Here is an 18,637-nt window from a genome sequence, read left to right as displayed (position 1 = left end):
CCCTCGTGTGATGTCACAGTACACCCCGCAGGAGGCGTGTCCTCACACTTCTGGCTCAGCCTCACAGTCTGCGCAGGGAACAGGAAGAGAGCGAGAGAGTGTATGAGTGTGTGTGTGAGGACGAGAGCTAGCTGTACTGTGGTAGGGACTGAGGGCAGCCATGGGGAATTCACAGAAGAAGGCCCCCGGTCACGGAGAGGGAGGGGGCCCCCACTCTCAACCTGGGACCCCGGGGCACAAGAGGAGCCATGGAAACAACACAGCCAACTCAAAGGAAGTCCAAGGGAAGAGCCCGGCAGTGAATGGCACCCTTCTACCCGGCAAGAGCCAGGATGAGCCTCAGGGCTCTGGTCCGGCGCACAGTGGCACAGAGAGCTGTAATCTGGACGCCCCGTGTGGGGCCCTTCCTCCTCCACTAGCCAGGCTCAAAAATGAGGGCAATATGTTGTTCAAAAATGGACAGTTTGGGGACGCGCTGGAGAAATACACACAGGCCATCGACGGATGTATAGAAGCTGGTAGAGTACAAATATTCTGTTTTAATACTTGCTGTCAAAACATGACATTTGTGTTACAAGAGCAGATATAACAGTCTGGTCTTACCAACATTGTACATTTTTGGTAAGGTGCCTATTTTGGCAAGGTACTAGTACACTCACATACAAGTACTGCTTTTTAATGATTCTGGTGGGATACTAGAATTTTGTGTTTAATTATCTTGAAATTATATATGATATGTGTGTTAAAATATTATATTTGACACATTTTGGGTGCCACCAAAATGCCATTTTTGGCATATACTGACTTAAAAGGATTTTTTTGCCAACCAACATATTTTAACCATTCAGGTGGGATACAAGTATTTGTCTCAAAATAATTATAAATGTGTTAAAATAGTATATTAAACCATTTTTGGTATCAACAAAATGACTTTTTTAGCAAAGTGGTATTTTATAGTATCTATTTTCCTACTCTTTATAGTATACTGACTTAAAAGCACTTAATTTGTTTTTTAATTAATCATTCTGGCTGGTTGCAAGTATTTTGTGATAAATTAACTAATTATTTAACAAATTTATTTGATATAAAATCTAACCGATTTTGGTGTTACCAAGGTGGTATTTTTGGTAAGGTGATTGTTTTGGCATGACTGTGGTTGTTTTTATAGTATATTGACTTAAACGCAGTTGGTTTTTAAAATATTGTGGTGGGATAAAGTGTTTTGAGTATATTGAAATTATATTAATAACATATTTAATAGTTTTTGGTTTCAGCAAAATGCCATTTTTGGCAAGGTGACAATATTTTGATACTTTTATAGTATACTGACTTAAAAGTACTGGATTTTTCAAATTAAGCACCATATTTGAATGACTCTGGTGGGGTATATTATATATTATATGTGTGCATTAATAGTTTTTGGTGACTTCTACTGACTTAAAAGTACTGGGTGTTCCACATTAACCAGCACGTTTAAATGAATCATGTTATATTGTGGACTACGAAAGCATCTATTGCGCAAACATTGCATAGATCCTGTTTATCAGCGTTGAGTAATGCAGGGGGAGGAATCCAATACCAGTTCATATAGAGAGGCTCTGCTGTCTACATGTCTCATGGAAAAGGCCTAAACCCGCTGATCCTCGATCTATTGCATGTTGGGGACTTAAACCGCATTTTTGTGAAACAGAAGTGAAAGCAAATGCCACTCACTTCCGCCACTTGGCATTATGGGTGTGCACTTTAAAATTACATAATGGGGCTTTTGAAAGCAGGGATGTACTAAACTCAGCTTGTTTATTCTATGACTATTTGGGTTTGTAACATGATATCAGGTGACTAAACACAATATATTCCAGCATGAACACTGAACCCATCCTCCCACATGTATCCATGCAGATCTAAAGCTGCTTTCTTGGTCTATTTTCAGTGCTGTGCTTGTATTTGCAGGTATCGACAGCCCCGAGGATCTTTGTATTCTGTACTCCAATAGATCTGCTTGCTACCTCAAAGATGGAAACAGCGCAGACTGCATTCAGGACTGCACCAGGTGAACCACACATTTACTCACTGTTCAATGGCCAGACTTTGACAGAATAACGAGAGCTGTTTAGCTTGGATTTGAGGTAATACTGCAAGTGCGTGTGACTGTCTCAGAAAGATTAACACCCAACACAGTAAGGAGCTTTACCAGCAGACGCGTTAACCGTCACTAAGAGCCCCGGCAGTCTGTTACCCTGTTCTGCTCCTTTGGAGGCAAATAATACAATTTCAGTGAGTCTTGTCCTGTTTGAACGCATCCATTCTTTAATCCTATAATAGATCTTAGAGGAAATTATGGGTAAAGAAGAGAAAACATTGTATTTTAGCATGAATATTTAGACTCCAACACATGCAGGTTTATGAATGGCTTCCTATGTAGATTTAGAGAGTTCATTGTAGGGCACAGGATCAGAGAAAGATCCTCTGTTTATTTATAGGGCTCTGGAGCTCCACCCCTTCTCGCTGAAGCCCCTCCTCCGGCGGGCGATGGCGTATGAGTCTCTGGAGCGCTACAGCAAAGCCTATGTGGACTACAAGACAGTCCTGCAGATAGACATCAGCGTGCAGGCGGCTCACGACAGTGTGCACAGGTACAGTTCACAGGCCCCAGCATCACATGTTTATATGTTTACAAATGTAGCTTTATAAAAATATATTTTATTATTGTCAATATCCTGCAAAATAATCTTTAAAACTCATTTATTAAGAATATATTGTATATATATATATATAGATATATATACACATACAGTATATATATAATTTTTTTTATTCTTTATTAATAACTACGTATATATATTTTGAGCAGCTTGTTATACCATTGGCAGTTTTCACAGGTGTTTTAACCTTATTTTGAATTACACATTGCATGATTGTGTTTTAGGCCGTGTTTCCACCAAAGCGTTTTTTTCCCGAGGTTCTGCTATTTAAGCTTCTTATTATTATTCTTACGAGACTACAATTTCTGAACGCATCTCCTCCAAGAGATTTCAAGCTAGAACCACCAAACTCAGCCCAGATCTTCAGACTGGTCTGACTCGAGTTGCCTTATCTTTTCTAACTGATCGGACTTATGGTTTTCATAAAAATGAAGATTAAAAATCATAAAAATCCCATTGACTTACATTGACGGAATGTTCAGATGAGCCAAGACTATTCAAACTCCAACTGTCAAAATTCAAATCTAAACACACTGAAGCCCATTAGACTCAATCAGACTTCCCATTTATGTACTATTTCTAACCCATTCAAACCCATCTAATATTTCTAATGTATCTATACAAGCCACATGCTAATCATGCTAGAAACATACTAACAACATGCTAGTCACTTGCTAATCATGCTAGCATCATGCTAGTCACTCTCTAATCATGCTAGCAGCATGCTAGTCACATGCTAATCATGCTAGAAACACGCTAGCGATATGCTAGTTACTTGCTAATCATGCTAGCAACATGCTAATCATGCTAGAAAAATGCTAGCAAGATGCTAGTTACTTGCTAATCATGCTAGCAATATGCTAGTAAAATGCTAATCATGCTAGAAACATGCTAGTGACATGTTAATCACTTGCTAATCATGCTAGCAAAATGCTAGTCATGTTAGAAACATGCTAGGGACATGCTAGTCACTTGTTAGTTATGTTAGCAACATGCTAGTAACATGCTAATCATGTTATAAACATGCTAGCGATATGCTAGTCATGCTAGCAAACATTTTAGTTACTTGTTAGTAATGCTAGCAACATGCTAGTCACTTGATAGTGATGCTAGCCATACGCTAGTAACATACTAATCATGCTAGTCACTTGCTAGTCATGCTATCAACATGCTAGTAACATGCTAATCATGCTAGTCACTTGCTAATCATGTTAGCAACATGTTAATCATGCTAGAAACATGTTAGTCACTTGCTAATCATGTTAGCAACATGCTAGTAACATGCTAATCATGCTAGTCACTTGCTAATCATGCTAACAACATGCTAGTCACTTGCTAATCATGCTAACAACATGCTAGTAACATGCTAATCATGCTAGTCACTTGCTAATCATGTTAGCAACATGCTAATCATGCTAGAAACATGCTAGTCACTTGCTAATCATGCTAGCAACATGCTAGTAACATGCTAATCATGCTAGTCACTTGCTAATCATGCTAGCAACTTGTTAATCATGCTAGAAACAGGTTATCTAATCTATCTAAATGTTCAAACTTCAGGCTTTTACAACTACTTTATACTTCCAGGCAGGACTTTGAGTTGACAAACGTTTTTATCTAGTTTCAATTGTTTTAGATGGGAGCGCCGTGTTTTTTAAAACACCAGGAACGTGCCGAGCGCTGAGCATTCGTCAGTTTTTTTTCTCTGCGCCGAGAGTTGACGAATGTTGAACTTCGGATAAAACGCTGCGCTCATCACCGTCACTCTTCAGTCAGCTAACCAATCAGAGTGGAGGAGGGGCGGGACTACCGACTGTACTACGGCTGAATAACAATGGAGAAGTTATTAATATTGCTTGTCTCCGAGTACTCATTTCTCTACTAGATCGAATTGCCGGACTACCATAATAAATAGTGTTATGAAATATAATGTTTGGAGAAACATTTCAGCGTCTCAACGGAAAAAAACACTGCACTTTCAAGCGCTCACAGCCGAGCGTTTTCAGGCGTTAAAACAGTGCAAGCAGATTACAGTACTGCACGCACGAAATAACAAAACCACGAGCAGAGCACGCAGATCTAAACACACGCACAGGAAGTTTTGACGGTCAGGGGGCAGGGCCCAAACGTATGTTTGCTATTGGCTGCTGGCCAAATCCTGTATTGATTGGCTGTTGTTGGCCTATATGTGTGATAGTGATGGGAAGTTCGGATCATTTTACCGACTCTGACCTTTGAGTCTCGTTCAGCAAAATGAACGAATCTTTTTTTCGAGTCATTTCATTCATTTTAGAAAAAAATAATTAAAATGTTACGTGCTACTTCCCTAACACTACTTATGCAAACGTTGATCACACTACAAACAATACAAAACTATAATGGTATGAGAAACAGAAAAAACTATAATTCATTGTTTACCTGGGTCTTATCTCACAAGTCTTCGGGTTTGAGTCGTTCGTTCATCACGTGACAGCCTCATAAGCTAAACCTATGCAGTCTGAGCCGGAAAGAGAATTGATTAGTTCATCTCTCGAGTCTTTCGAGTCGTTCGTTCTTTTGTCACGTGACGTGACAGCATTGGATAGAGAAATTAGTTCATTTACAACCTTCCTTACAAACAGCTGCATAGTTATTATTATTATTATTATTTAGTCTTACAGTTACGTGATGCGTTTCTGGTCTCAAATTGTAGCTTTTTATTTCTTACAGTTTGTAAATGTGTGAATTTCTGTCACGATGGTTCTTTTCCATAACACTGAATGTGGGAACAAAGGTAATCAACTAAAGAGTTGGTTATTATTATTATTAAGTCTTTTTTAGGTTTAGCTTATGAGGCTGTCACGTGATGAACGAACGACTCAAACCCAAAGACTCGAAACAGGTGAACAAATTCAGTGCAGAACCTATAGCATGCGCGACTGAACGAATCACTCCCCGAGACGGCGCCTTCTTCCCGAGTCACATTAAAGATTCGTTCAAGAACGACCCATCACTAATGTGTGATCAATACCAATTGTTTAGTGATCCAGCTTCATATCTTTCTCAAGTAAATTCATCTCAATTCAAGGACGTTTATATATTTTTCTACTGAAAGACAAAAGCAAAGTACTTAAAGGATTAGTTCACCCAAAAATGAAAAATCAGTCATTAATTACTGTCATGTCGTTCCAAACCCATAAGACCTTCATTCATCTTCAAAACACAAATTAAGATATTTTAGATGAAATCTGAGAGCTCTCTGACCTCCATAGACAGCAATGCAAGTGTAATGTAAAACAGTCCACGTACTGTATCTATGGAAGTCATAAGTATATATACATAGAAATATAATGGAAGGCCATCAGCTGTTTGTTTTTTCACATTCGTGTTCAGCAGAAGAAAGCAACTCCAGGTTTCATTACTTTAGAGTAATGATGACAGAATTTTAATTTTTGGGTGAAATGTCCTGTAAGGAAGTAATTTTTTTGCAGTGAAATGGTAAAAACTCCAGTAATGTCATTAGTTCTTTCTGATTGTGTTTGTGATGTGATCTCAGAATCACTAAAATGCTGATCGAGCAGGACGGTCCTGACTGGCGAGAGAAGCTTCCAGAGATCCCAATGGTTCCACTTTCTGCCCAGCAGCACCGTACAAATGAGCCCAGTGCAGAGGTCCTGCAGGCCCGCGCCACCAGAGCCGAGCAGGAGAAGGGTGAGTTAACACCGCACCACAGCTACCAGACACAAGAGACCGTTTTGAGCACTGGCAATGTATAATTGTAATAGTAAAGCATAAGTGTACACAGATGGTATAGTTTAAAATAGTTTCCCAAAAGTTAAAATCTGTGCCTTTCACACCTGAAAGGGTTAACCTAGGTCCGTCTTTAAATATATATCTCTTATTTGCATATTTACGAGGTTATTAAAAGTGGATCTCGTTCATTAATTTGAGCGTGAAATTGCATTTGAACGTTTTCACAATTCATGATTCGATGATGATTCATCAATAACTTTTGTACTGAAATTGAATCTAAATGTACAAACAGGAACGGCTGAGATCACATACTCCAGATGTGTTAGGAGGAAAGTATATAGATATTCAATCTGAAATATTTTTCATCATATAGTAAAAGAGAAAGTAGAGGTGCATTATAGAGCTTCCTCTGATTAAAAACACAAATATTATGTATGTAATTTTATATATGTATAGCTGGCCAGTGTTGGGTGTAATGCATTACAAAGTAATTAATTACTGTTATTTAATTACATAAGTAAAGTAAGGGATTAATATTAAAATCTTATTATTATTATTAATGATTAAAATCCCAAGTTGTGTTTGATAACATTAGTTAATGCATTGTGAAGTAACAATGAAGGACTGTATATTTATTAACTAACATTAACAAAGGTTAATAAATAGTGCAATAAATGCATTCATGTTAGTTAATACATTAACTAATGTTAACACATTGTAAAGTGTTACTACACTTCTGTATAAAACAATAGTGAATTTAACATCTGATGTTAAAATATATGTAACCTTCTCCCTTTAAATACTTTGGTCAGTTCAAGAATAATATATGCAATTTTATATTATCTATTTGAAAGAATTAAAAGAGCAGTTTCATGTCTATCCTCGTAATGTGCAAATGGTCGAGATTGACTTGGGATTTAGAAACTAATAAGTAATGCAATAATTTAATAGCAGTTAATAACTTTCGTGCAGTAACTTAACCCAAACTGCAGCTGGCTCATGAGCTGTCTGTAATCTTGCTCTGCGTTAAAGGTTTTCATTATGTTTGAACTGGTTTTAGGGAAGGTGCACTCGGCATTACTCAAGGATCTTACTGTGTGTCTTTAGAAAGCGTCATATATTTGCTGAGAGTAATGAAATGCCTGCTCAGACCCACCTTAACTGGTATTAAAGTATACAGCTATAATTGCTGTGTAAATGCATTCATGTCTTTGGAAATGTCACCTCAGATTTGCTTCTGTACCACCTTTGCAGTGTAAATTCATCATATTGTGGATGTCCACATTAGGCTTCTTAACTAGTTTATCCAGAGAGACTTCCCTGATCAACCTGATCCTGCAGGTTGATCTTTATTATTGAGGCATGGCTATACAGACCAGGACCAGCTAGGTTATGAAAGAGGGCTGTATGCATTAAAACATAATGCATTTCCAAACAGAAATCCATGCTGGAACACCAAAGACCTACAAATGCAGGCCAATGCTAATGAATAATACATACAGAAAAACAACTCGTAGCAAGCACCCGCTGAGAAGCTTTATTAGGTTTGACACTGTGTGTGACGTCTGAATTTTCTGTTGTTCACGTGTTTACAAGAATTATGCAAACAGTTTCAGTCACACGCTGCATTTGTCAGCGTGGATGTACCGCGCTTGATGGCAATCAATTATGTAAAAGCGTAACATAGTCAGCTCTCATCGTAATGGAACCAGACGGCTCCGGTTTCATTCTGACCTGAGAAAGGAAGACCCGCATGATCACATGGTACATATCAGCACCGATCACATTAACAATGGGACAACCTTTGCTCTGCTGTCCTTTGAGCCAGATGAAGTCAGCCACGGGTGTATGTTACTGCAAAAATAAAGGTGTTTAAACGGTTCTTCACAGCGATGCCATAGAACCATTTTTGGTTCCACAAAGAACCATTCAGTCAAAGGTTCTTTAAAGAACCATCTTTTTATAATCTGAAGAACCTTCTTTCGCCACAGAGAACCTTTTGTGAAACAGAAAGGTTCTTCAGATGTTAAAAGTTCTTTATGGAACCATTTAGACAAAAAGGTTCTTCTATGGCATCGTGAAGCACCTTTATTTTTAAGAGTGGAGACCAACCACTGCAAACCTGCCAAGCACACTGACACTAACATGTCCAGGTCTCATTTCACCCCAAAATCAACAGAAAAATATAAAACATTTAGCTGTGTTATTGTTATCAAAATTGGTAATTGAAATAAAGCTGAAATAAAATACATATAAATATTAGATGAAAAACTAAACTTAAAAAACTTAAAATCTGAAATGTTGTCTTGAAGAACTAAAACTACTATTTAAAAAATAAAGCGAAAAAAATAATTTAATTGAAGTTATATATTAAAAAAAAAAAAGCATATAACAAAATGACATTTAAAAAACCCTAAACCAAAATTAAAATGAAAACTGAAAATATCAAAATAAAATCTAATTAAGAAAATATTTATAAATATTATAATTGCATAGAAATGATAGTAGAATAACACTGGAAATTACATTTTGCATTAAGAAAAAAATAAGCTTATTTGTTTTACCATTAAGAGTTTTTTGTGTTGTGACTTAATTTCATTACAATTAAGGATATATTCACCTTGAATGTTCAGTACTGCAATACAGTCCAGTAACTTTGATCTTAAATGTATTTTACTTGCATCATTAAAATGTTTCTGTTGTTGTTGTTGTTGTTGCACTACACTACTGACAATTTGGGAGGAAATGTGCTTAAATTTGATTACATTTTTAAATGTTTGCTTTTGTAATTTTGAGAATAATGACCTAGACATGTTTTTGACGGGTTTTGTGTCATTCGCTCTTTTAGAGTGGATAGCTATAATTTAGGGAAGTATTCAGAAGTGTAATTCTACTGGAAATCTACTTTCTCCACAGCCAGAAAAGAAGAGGCTCGGTTCACATTGCTGAAACAAGAAGGAAATGACTTGGTGAAGAACGGCCAGTTTCAAGGTGCTGTGGACAAATACAGCGAATGTCTGGCCATCAAACCTAATGAAGGTGCCATCTACACTAACAGGTAAACCTGTCCTACACTTGACATCTGTTATTATCAGCCAAACACAAGCTGTGTTCAGAAAAGCACTTTTTTTGTACATTAACTTTTAAACTGTTCAATACAGACCTACTGTGAGCTACAGTAAGTTGCTAATCAGTGGTAAATGCTTTTGTTAAAGCCACCATTAGTTCAACTTCTTTTTTTTTTAATAATCATGCTAAACAGCAGAGTACAAATCCATTGTGAAAAACTGCATTACCCATGATTCTGCAAAGAAATCTCAACCAATACACACACACACCTATGTATGCATACATATACAAATTTAAATTAATAGTTTAATATCTATCTGTCCTTTTTAATTAGATTTCGTCATTCGCAATGCATCATGGGATTGTAGTTCTTAGTTCTTTCTCTCATCTTGTACCTTTGTCTTTTTGTCCATTTTTTTGTCTCTTGAAGAACGGTTGATTTGGTTATAACTCAAAATGATGCTGAAAAAGTAGACAGACACATTTGTACTCTGTTTATGCAGTATGTAGACATTCAGGCGCAAAATGAAATTAAAATGGCAATATAAATGTTTCATTTCTAAAACAATGAAAACACCACTTACTGAATTAAACTTGCAACAAAAAGCGCACGTGTAACAACAGTAGCATACTGCTGTTTGAAATGATGCATAACGCATACTGTACATGCATAATATAGTATACACTGTACAGTATGAAGCAAGCAGCGCGCTAGTAATCTGCTCTGAACACAGCTGCACATGTTGTCCTGAGCCTTCCAGAAAGTGCTGAGACTGGAGCTGCTCAGACAAGGCTATTCAGTCATTAATTAGCTCTGACAACTCCAGCATAAAACACCGGAGGAGAGAGAGAGTCAGGCCGCACTGCTGAATGAGAAATGTCTGCTGTGTTTTCCAGAGCGCTGTGCTATCTCAAACTGGAGTGTTTCACAGAAGCCAAACAGGATTGTGATTACGTGCTTCAAAACGAGCCAAACAATAAGAAAGCATTTTACAGACGGGCACTAGCACACAAAGGCTTGAAGGTTTGTATTTTGCCATCAAATATGCCATTTATATTCATAAGAAAGCATGTCTCCTTAATTTTTGTGCATTTTACAAGTAAAACATTGTGAATAATGATTGTGCATGCAACAGACATCAAACTAACCTTATATCATACTAGTGTTGAATTGAGTGCAGTCAGGCAGAGCTTTGATGGTGTGTCTGTATGTTTTCCCTCAGGACTACTTGTCAGCCAGCACTGATTTACAGGAAGTACTGCAGTTGGATCCCAATGTGCAGGAGGCCGAGCAGGAGCTGGAGACGGTGACTAACCTGCTAAGAGAGAGTCTACTGGCTAACTCTCAAGGTATAGTCTCACTGCCAACGAACATGTAGGGAGAGACAAAAACTAGCACAGTTCAGACTATGTAGGAAATCAGTTTCTTTTAAAAGTAATGCATTACAATATTGCACTACTAGTTACCAGTTACGTTTGTTAACATTTAAGTAAAGTTGTTGTTACTTTTGCGTTACTGTTACTTTACTAAAATGTTACTTTTGCATTGCTCTTTCTTTTTTGGACTAGGCTTGCTTGTTTTTTTTTTATATAAATAAGTAATATTATTTTGTCAAATAAAAGATCGTTTACACCAAAAGTGAAATGAATAAGCCTCAGGCTAAAGGAAATGTCCATTCATGTCTGTTAATGAATAAGACACTGGTTAATAATAACATATTAAATTATTTCAGGAGTTTGCGTTTCACTGTATTCATTTTGAGGAATACTGAATCTTTTTTTGTGCACGTGAGATGAATAAATGCATGATCACATTTAGTCTGGAACATCGGTGTTCGCATATTTTTTGGAAAAAGTAACTCAGATATTTTCTTGTAAATAAAAAAAGTAATGCATGACTTTACTAGTTACTTTAAAAAAGTAATCTGATTACGTGAATCGTGTTGCTTGCAATGCATTGCCCCGAGGATTGCAAGCACACAATCATGACGTCACACCCTATATTGTAGCATCACATAACTAAAACCAAACTTTTTCGAAAAATCAAACACTTGAACATATATCAGCATGATAAGAACTACCTAAAATGATAGAAATATTTATTTGAAGTGGAATTAGATTTTTTAGTTTGGCATACGATTCGTTTTCATGAAGAGGACGGGGTTTATGACCCATAATGCAGCCAGCCACCAGGGGGCGATCGAAATATTTTAGCTTCACCTCAGGACGTATGTTGCACACTGGTCTGGCCAGTCACCACATGCTACAAGCTTTATACAGTGATGCATTATTAAGACGATAAGTGTTTAAAGTTGATTCTACTGGTATAAGGAAAAGATCGCGTCACACACACACACATCAGTTCCAGCATTGCTAAAGTTGGTACTTTATCAAAATAAAATAGAAAAATCAGTGCACCCACCTCTGTGTCACCGTTGGAACGCAACTGAAGAACAAAGCCTAAAATTTACATAAATAATAATAGTTTCGTATTCAGATCCGTTACATCGCAAATATAGAAATATAATGGAATATTTGGATTTGTGCCGAATGAGAGAGGTAGGATACACGAGCACAAAGCCCCATTTCACAAACAGTTAAGCCTTGAAACAGATTAGCCTACATATTTGTTTGATCAATATCACTGTTGTTCAGTAAACACAAAGTTAAAGGGTTACTCCACCCCAAAATGAAAATTCTGTCATTAATTACTCATCCTCAGGTCGTTCCAAACCTGTAAGACCTTCGTTCACCTTCAGAACACAAATTAAGATATTTTTGATGAAATCTGAGAGCTCTCTGATCCCTCATAGACATCAATGCAATTTACACGATCAACGTCCAGAAACGTAGCAAGTACATCGGTAAAATAGTCCATGTGACATCAGGGGTTCCACCGTAATTTTACAAAGCTACGAGAATACGTTTTGTACGCAAAGAAAACAAAAGTATTCATCTCCTGCATAGCGCCATTTTTGGAGAGTGTCCACTGAGCGTAAACAGCGTACTTTGCTAATTTTTTCAGTAGAAAAATATATGTATATTACTAAGTAATATACATGTTAGACAGGATGTTTGCCCCTTACTTTACTGTTTTCCGAGCATCACACAGCAGTGGCCTTACTAAATGAATCGTTCTCTGACTCGCCGACACCTGCAGAAAGAGTCACTGAAAAATCCCCACCACTAATGAACAGACTGGGACCAGAACTATTTTATACTTAGTTTATAAAAATGTGATTGCAGAATGCAGCAACGGATCATTTAAGTATTCTAGAAAGTGTGTAATAAAAACCAGAAACCTGAAAACACCTTTCACTATTTATCTAACAGCCTATCAAGACTGCCATGGTACCTCAGTGAACTTTAATCTTAGGTTTAGCTGATTAGTGGTGTTTACTGAGGCAAGGGTCATTACTACTATTGCTCATAACTGAACAAATCCCCTGATCCTTAAGTACTAAACTTTGGCTCATAACCATGTGTTTATGCAATAGATATGAATGATACATACAGAGCAACTTGTTTCTCACAAAAAAAGAGAAAAAGTCACAGAGACTCACATTGAGAGAGGATTGAGGCTCATATCTAGAGACCAAAATAAATGTATCTACTCAGAATACATGGGCAACGGCCTGTCATCATGGTGGGAAGTTATGCACAAGAACTCATTCACACCAACGATGATAACTACAGCAATAACTAAAGTTTTAATGATTGTTCTAATTCCGTATAATGTTCATACTATATCTATAACAGAGAGAAACGTATGGAAGCCTGTTTTTGCCACAGAATAAAAAATAAAAAAACTCTTTTTATATATAACCTTGATATTCTGAGAAGAAAAGTAAGAATTGTGACAAAAAGTCGCAATTAACCTTTTTATTCTGTGGCAGAAAGAATTCTGTGCATCTCACACAAGACTTTTTCTCACAATTCTAAATTTATTTTTCATAAATTCTTACTTTTTCCTCCAAATGCCGAATTCATATCTAGCAAATTCTGACTTTTCTCCTCCCAATTCTGAGTCTATATCTCACAAATTCCAACTTTTGTCTCATACTTTGGAATTTATTTGTATATCAGAATTTTGAGTTTATATCTTGCAAATTCTGACTTTTTTTCTTCAGCATTCTCAGGTTATATTCCACAATTCTGACTTGTTTCTCACAAAGTCTATACCCCAGAAATGTTTCTCACAATTCTCAGTTTATATCTTGCAAAATTAGACTTTTTCCTCATAGTTTTCATGTTGCAATTTTGTCTCTTTCTCTCGAGGTTCAGCGTATACACCAAATGTAGCACTTCAATGTGACATACATGATGCTGACTATGACTGTTTCCTGTCTGCAGGTTAACATCGAGGCAATAAAGGATGAAATGAACAGAGAGCTACAGGAAGAACAGACTCTCCTTCATTAAAGCCAGACACAGTGGATCCAGCGAGCCTGAGAATTCCAGCTCAAGGGTCCCACAGTCCCGCCACGAGGGTCTACTCATCCTTAGACTGTCATGCGCCGCAACTAAAGTTTCCCTTCCAGCAAACACTCATCTCACCTTCTTCTAGGAATATTGTCTGATGCAATGCTGACAATACAAAGCATGCAAATGGTTCATACTCTGTAACTCTGGCTTCAGTAGGCACGTGTGAGCATGGCACGGCTGGGAAGCGTGAAACAAATGGGATTCTCGGGTTGTCGTGTGTATGAGAGAGAATGTGCCTTTTAAAAGAAGCTGTGGCTCACATATGGAGTGATTTAACACTCTCAGACAAAATTGTATTGGAATTTAATTTGCTACATTTATCTCATTTCTCAGGATTTAATATATTTTTAATAGCTATTTCATTTTTTTGGACATCTTCCAGCCTTCAGCCCAAACATTGTCTCAATATGCATAGATAAAACACAAGATCCCACGTGGTATGAATGTGCAATAACATTAGATGTAGTTTTTCTTTGGGATGTCAGTAAAAGAAATATGTTTCAGATAAATACATTTGCATCAGCTAAATAAACGGCTTTATAAATTATTAGGTGAAATATGTTTGCCATTAGACATGGTTATTTTTTTTATAATATAATAAGTGTTTCATAATCGCAGAACCACTGCAAATATTAAGCAACAAACAGTGTCCCAGATGTACACTACTATTTAAAGTTTGGGGTTGGTAAGATTTTTTTTTTAAGGTTTGAAAGAAGTTGATAAAAATAGTCAAAAATACAGTAAAAGCAGTAAAAACATTAAATATTATTGCAATTTAAAATGACTATTTTTCTATATTATACAATGTAATTTATTCCTGTGATCAAAGCTGAATTTCAGCATCATTACTCCAGTCTTCAGTGTCATGTGATCCTTCAGAAATCATTCTAATATGCTGATTTGCTGCTTAATATTTTTGTGGAAATCACAATACTTTTTTTTTTCTTTGATGAATAAAACATCATTTTAATCATTTATTTGAATTATATTTTGTAACAATGTCTTCACGGTCACTTTTGATCATTTAATGCATCCTTGCTGAATAAAAAAATAATTACAGACCCCAAACTTTATACTTGTATATAAAATTTGTACATATATACATATACGAAATAAATGTTAAATTCAGTAATTACGAATTTCCATTTGAAATGGCCAATCTTTTACAGCATTTATTCATCTCAGTTTCAGAACAATCTGCTTTTGTTTTTCTATTTAAACCTGAAAATAAATAAGTTTCACTTTGAAAATAATTATGCAAGATTATTAGGTCATAAATGAACTGTAGGAGATCTGTGACTGACTCCGTACACAAAAAGTGAACATATCCCAAGCTGCTTGTTGGATCTCAAATCATGCTGGGTCACATGATCATTATGTTTTGTTGATGTCAACTTGAGAGCTTAACTAGAACCAAATTAATACATTTTTCAACTCAACTTTACACTCAAACTCTTATGCTAATATTTCATACCCCACTGTATATATGCAGCAGCAGATCTATCCATTCACCTACACGCACTGCCATTATAATTACATCTTACATATCAAACACAGAGACAACATATCTGGATTCATGTTTTTATTTTCATTTAGATATGCATTTACACGCATATTATAAAGCAAATATACAAATAACAAGCTGTTTTGAACAAGTTAGAAATCAATCGGCCCTAGCCTCTGAAATAATATTCGTACAGATGTGGGCAGGCTCAAAACATAAAACAAAAAGACTAAAGAAATAGAAGGAACAAAAACAAAAAACAAAGCAGCTTGTGGCATTGGATCAGTCCCGAGAGATTACGGAGCAGCACCAGAACGGCAGCGAGAAAGACCAACAGAAATGAAGCTGATGAACAGTGCAAACACACGAATCCGAGGAGGCGTCTGTAAACTGTGAGTGTGTTGAAGTGTGCAGGAGTCATCGTCGTCAGTGAGCCTGAGAGCTGTCTTTGGTAGGCGTTTAGCACAGGGACGCTAGGAAACGATGCTACGCCGCCTCGCTAACATTCAGCGCAGCCTCATCCAATACATTTGAATTCATAAGACACAAACCGGAAAACAAATGTGGTTCATCTATGATCCAAAAGGCACCATGAGTCAACAACAGATACAAAAAAAATATATATATCACTTAATCAGTTGAAACAACCTGAACGTGATTACCATCATAGCCTTTACAATGAAAGAAGCTGATTTTTTGTGTTTTAAACAGGATGCAGATCTTTCTCAAGGCCGACTTTTTTCTTTTTTGCCAGACTTGCTTCCTCCCTTGAAAGGGTTTGGTCAAGTTCCCCGTCCTACCAGCAGGGGGCACGACACGGCTTCATCCAGCTCTTCACCGAAGCAGTGGCTTCAACACATCTACTTTCCCCAAAAATGGAAAATACGCAGTGACACCACACGAGAAAAATTAAAAGCAGCCCAAGAAATTAAAAACACAATCATGTACAAGAATCACTGCTGTGAAAGGGAAATCTACTATTGCCTGGTCCCTCATAGGCTCATCTTGTATCAACATCTCGATAAGGGCATCGGATCCCTCCAGACGTCCTCATTGCCTCTGAATAGTCGCAGACTCCTCCAACTAAAGCTATATGCTGGCTAACAGAGTATATGTGTGTACATGTAGTGAAGGTGCTCCTGAATACACGGGTCAGTCGCATTGTATCTGTCAAAAAGCCTATTTGTAGAAACGATAAGGTTTGTGACATTTTCATGAAAGTTAAGCAATTCGAATGACTATTTGGGAAAAAAAACATCGTATTACTGAAGTGCAAAAATTAGATACATTTAAATAATGGCAGCATTTGTACTGCAGATTATTTTTTTTACAGCAATACAGAAACAAAATACTGTTTTATAATATTAAGAAAAAATGTGCTTAAAGCAATAGTCCACCCAAAAATTTGAATTCAGTCATCATTTACTCATCCTCGTGTTGTTCCAAACCTATACGAGCTCATAAAAGACATTTTGAAGAACGTTTGGAACAAAACCATTTTGGTTCCCTTTGACTTCAATTGTATTTTTTGACAACACAATTGTTTGGTTACCAACATTCTTCAAAATATCTTCAAAATCTTCATGTTCCACAGAAGAAAGAAATACAGGTTTGAAACAGCATGAGGGTAAATGAAGACCGAATGTTCATTTTTGGGTGAACTATCCCTTTAATTAACATGAAAATGTCACAAATCAAGCGCGTCATAAACAGAGCCTTCATTTCCAGCATGCAAGGAATGATATTTCTCTTCTTTCCTTTTAATTTTGGGGTGAAAAACAAGCTGGAAACGTTTTATCTACACACTCACTCCTCACTGGTGAGACGACACTGAACACTGAAACAGAGGCATGTGTGATTGACAGCTACATCAGCATCATCAGTCTCTGTGCATCACTTGCTGCCTTACATTCATCTGTTGCCTCTCTGAATCTTATCCGAGCTTCGGTCCAACTGTAAGCACTGACCGACTGTCGATCAAACGGTAACCTTTGGTCACAGCGAGCTTTCTGAAACCTTGAAGCGCATCCTGCCCTTGACCAATGTAAATAGAGGCGCTCCTTCTCCAACATTCGAAAACAAAAATCAACCAACCGGGACGTTAAACCTCCATGAAACGAGCTTTAAAATCTTCAATTCAGTGTGCAATCCTTGGTAATAAAGGTTAGCTGTGAAAGCTAGCATGTGTGTGTCTGCTTATATTTCTGTTTGAATGCAGGCGCTATGCACAGGACTAGTCGGCTGAGGAAGGTTGTTATTGCGTTCTTTAGGCGAGCTCTGGCCCACGCCAGCCGCGCATATTAAACTCACATTCTCCTCCGCAATGTAGCATAGCGGACGCTCTGCCGCCCCGTCAGGGGTCAGAGGGGCGACTACAGCTTGCGGGAGGGTCCCAGAAGCGGGACAGTTCTCCAGCCGGTCGTTCTCAACCTCTGGAAGTGGGCTGACCGCTCCGGCCGTGTTGGGATGTCGGGCTTGGGACTCGTAGCAGGGCGGTCTGCAGGCGTCCAGGTCAGAGCAGCTGAACTCTGAGAAGTGGCTGGAGTGCGAGTCGGCCACAGACGGCAGGCTGCCGCTCAGAGAGGGCGAGTCTAACTCGCTGGAGTTGGTACTGCGGCGCTCCAGCAGCTGGGCGTCCATGTCTTCTCGTGTCTCGTTGATCTTGGTTCCGCCGCTCTTTTTGCGCAGCTTGCCTTTGCTCTTCTTGCCGGAGGAGGAGGAAGAGGTGGAGGACGGCTCCTTGGCCCAGCGAGAGGTAACGCACTTGCCCTCGTGGGGACAGCCGGAGGGACAAACGCCGGGCCCGTGGCCTCCACTGCTGCCATCATCCATACTGCTGCTGCCGCTGTGGTGCCTGAGCTTCCCTCGCTTGGACTCCACATCCACCTGCACCTCCATACTGCTCCCATCCCTGCTGCACAACAACGTCTGCTGTTAATAGGCCCTTTCATACAGTAATACCAGTAAATTTATGCAAAATTACCGGAACGACTTTACTGTAAATTCAAAAATGTGACCCTGGAGCACAAAATCAGTCATACTGTAAGCAACATATTTGTAGCAATAGCCAACAATACATTGTATGGGTCAAAATTATCCATTTTTATTTTATGCCAAAAATCAATAGGAGATTAAGTAAAGACCA

General features: G+C 37.8%; 2 protein-coding genes across 4 annotated transcripts in view; one reads left to right on the top strand and one right to left on the bottom strand.

Annotated features, from left to right (window-relative positions):
- The first annotated feature begins 63 nt into the window (after positions 1-63).
- On the top strand, positions 64-15,234 carry LOC306846961 (sperm-associated antigen 1A). The gene is made up of 8 exons (XM_079380687.1): positions 64-518; positions 1,951-2,050; positions 2,481-2,633; positions 6,238-6,392; positions 9,351-9,492; positions 10,401-10,527; positions 10,727-10,853; positions 13,857-15,234. Exons 1-8 carry the CDS (start codon positions 161-163, stop codon positions 13,859-13,861), a joined length of 1,167 nt encoding a protein of 388 aa, XP_079236813.1. The 5' UTR covers positions 64-160; the 3' UTR covers positions 13,862-15,234.
- The window catches only part of LOC306846960 (E3 ubiquitin-protein ligase RNF19A-like), a 36,156-nt gene continuing 32,493 nt past the window's right edge, over positions 14,975-18,637 (bottom strand). For 2 of the 3 annotated variants that reach the window (XM_079380684.1, XM_079380686.1), the window contains one exon: positions 14,975-18,403. In XM_079380684.1, coding sequence (XP_079236810.1) covers positions 17,689-18,403 — 715 coding nt within the window. In that variant the 3' untranslated portion in view covers positions 14,975-17,688. Of the gene's footprint in view, positions 18,407-18,637 lie in introns of all 3 variants that reach the window. The other variant, XM_079380685.1, reaches the window with a different exon arrangement.

Source organism: Barbus barbus (assembly GCF_936440315.1).
Source record: "Barbus barbus genome assembly, chromosome: 27".
Taxonomy (NCBI): domain Eukaryota; kingdom Metazoa; phylum Chordata; class Actinopteri; order Cypriniformes; family Cyprinidae; genus Barbus; species Barbus barbus.
The sequence above is the reverse complement of the archived record's forward strand: the minus strand, read 5'-3'. Positions and strand labels throughout refer to the sequence as shown.

What these genes read in the sequence shown, in the direction of transcription:
- LOC306846961 (XM_079380687.1), top strand. Translation starts at nt 161, where the DNA reads ATGGGGAATTCACAGAAGAAGGCCCCCGGTCACGGAGAGGGAGGGGGC. An exon ending in GCTCACGACAGTGTGCACAG is followed by an intron (nt 2,634 to 6,237) that starts GTACAGTTCACA and finishes ATGTGATCTCAG; the next exon opens with AATCACTAAAATGCTGATCG. An exon ending in CAGAGCCGAGCAGGAGAAGG is followed by an intron (nt 6,393 to 9,350) that starts GTGAGTTAACAC and finishes CTTTCTCCACAG; the next exon opens with CCAGAAAAGAAGAGGCTCGG.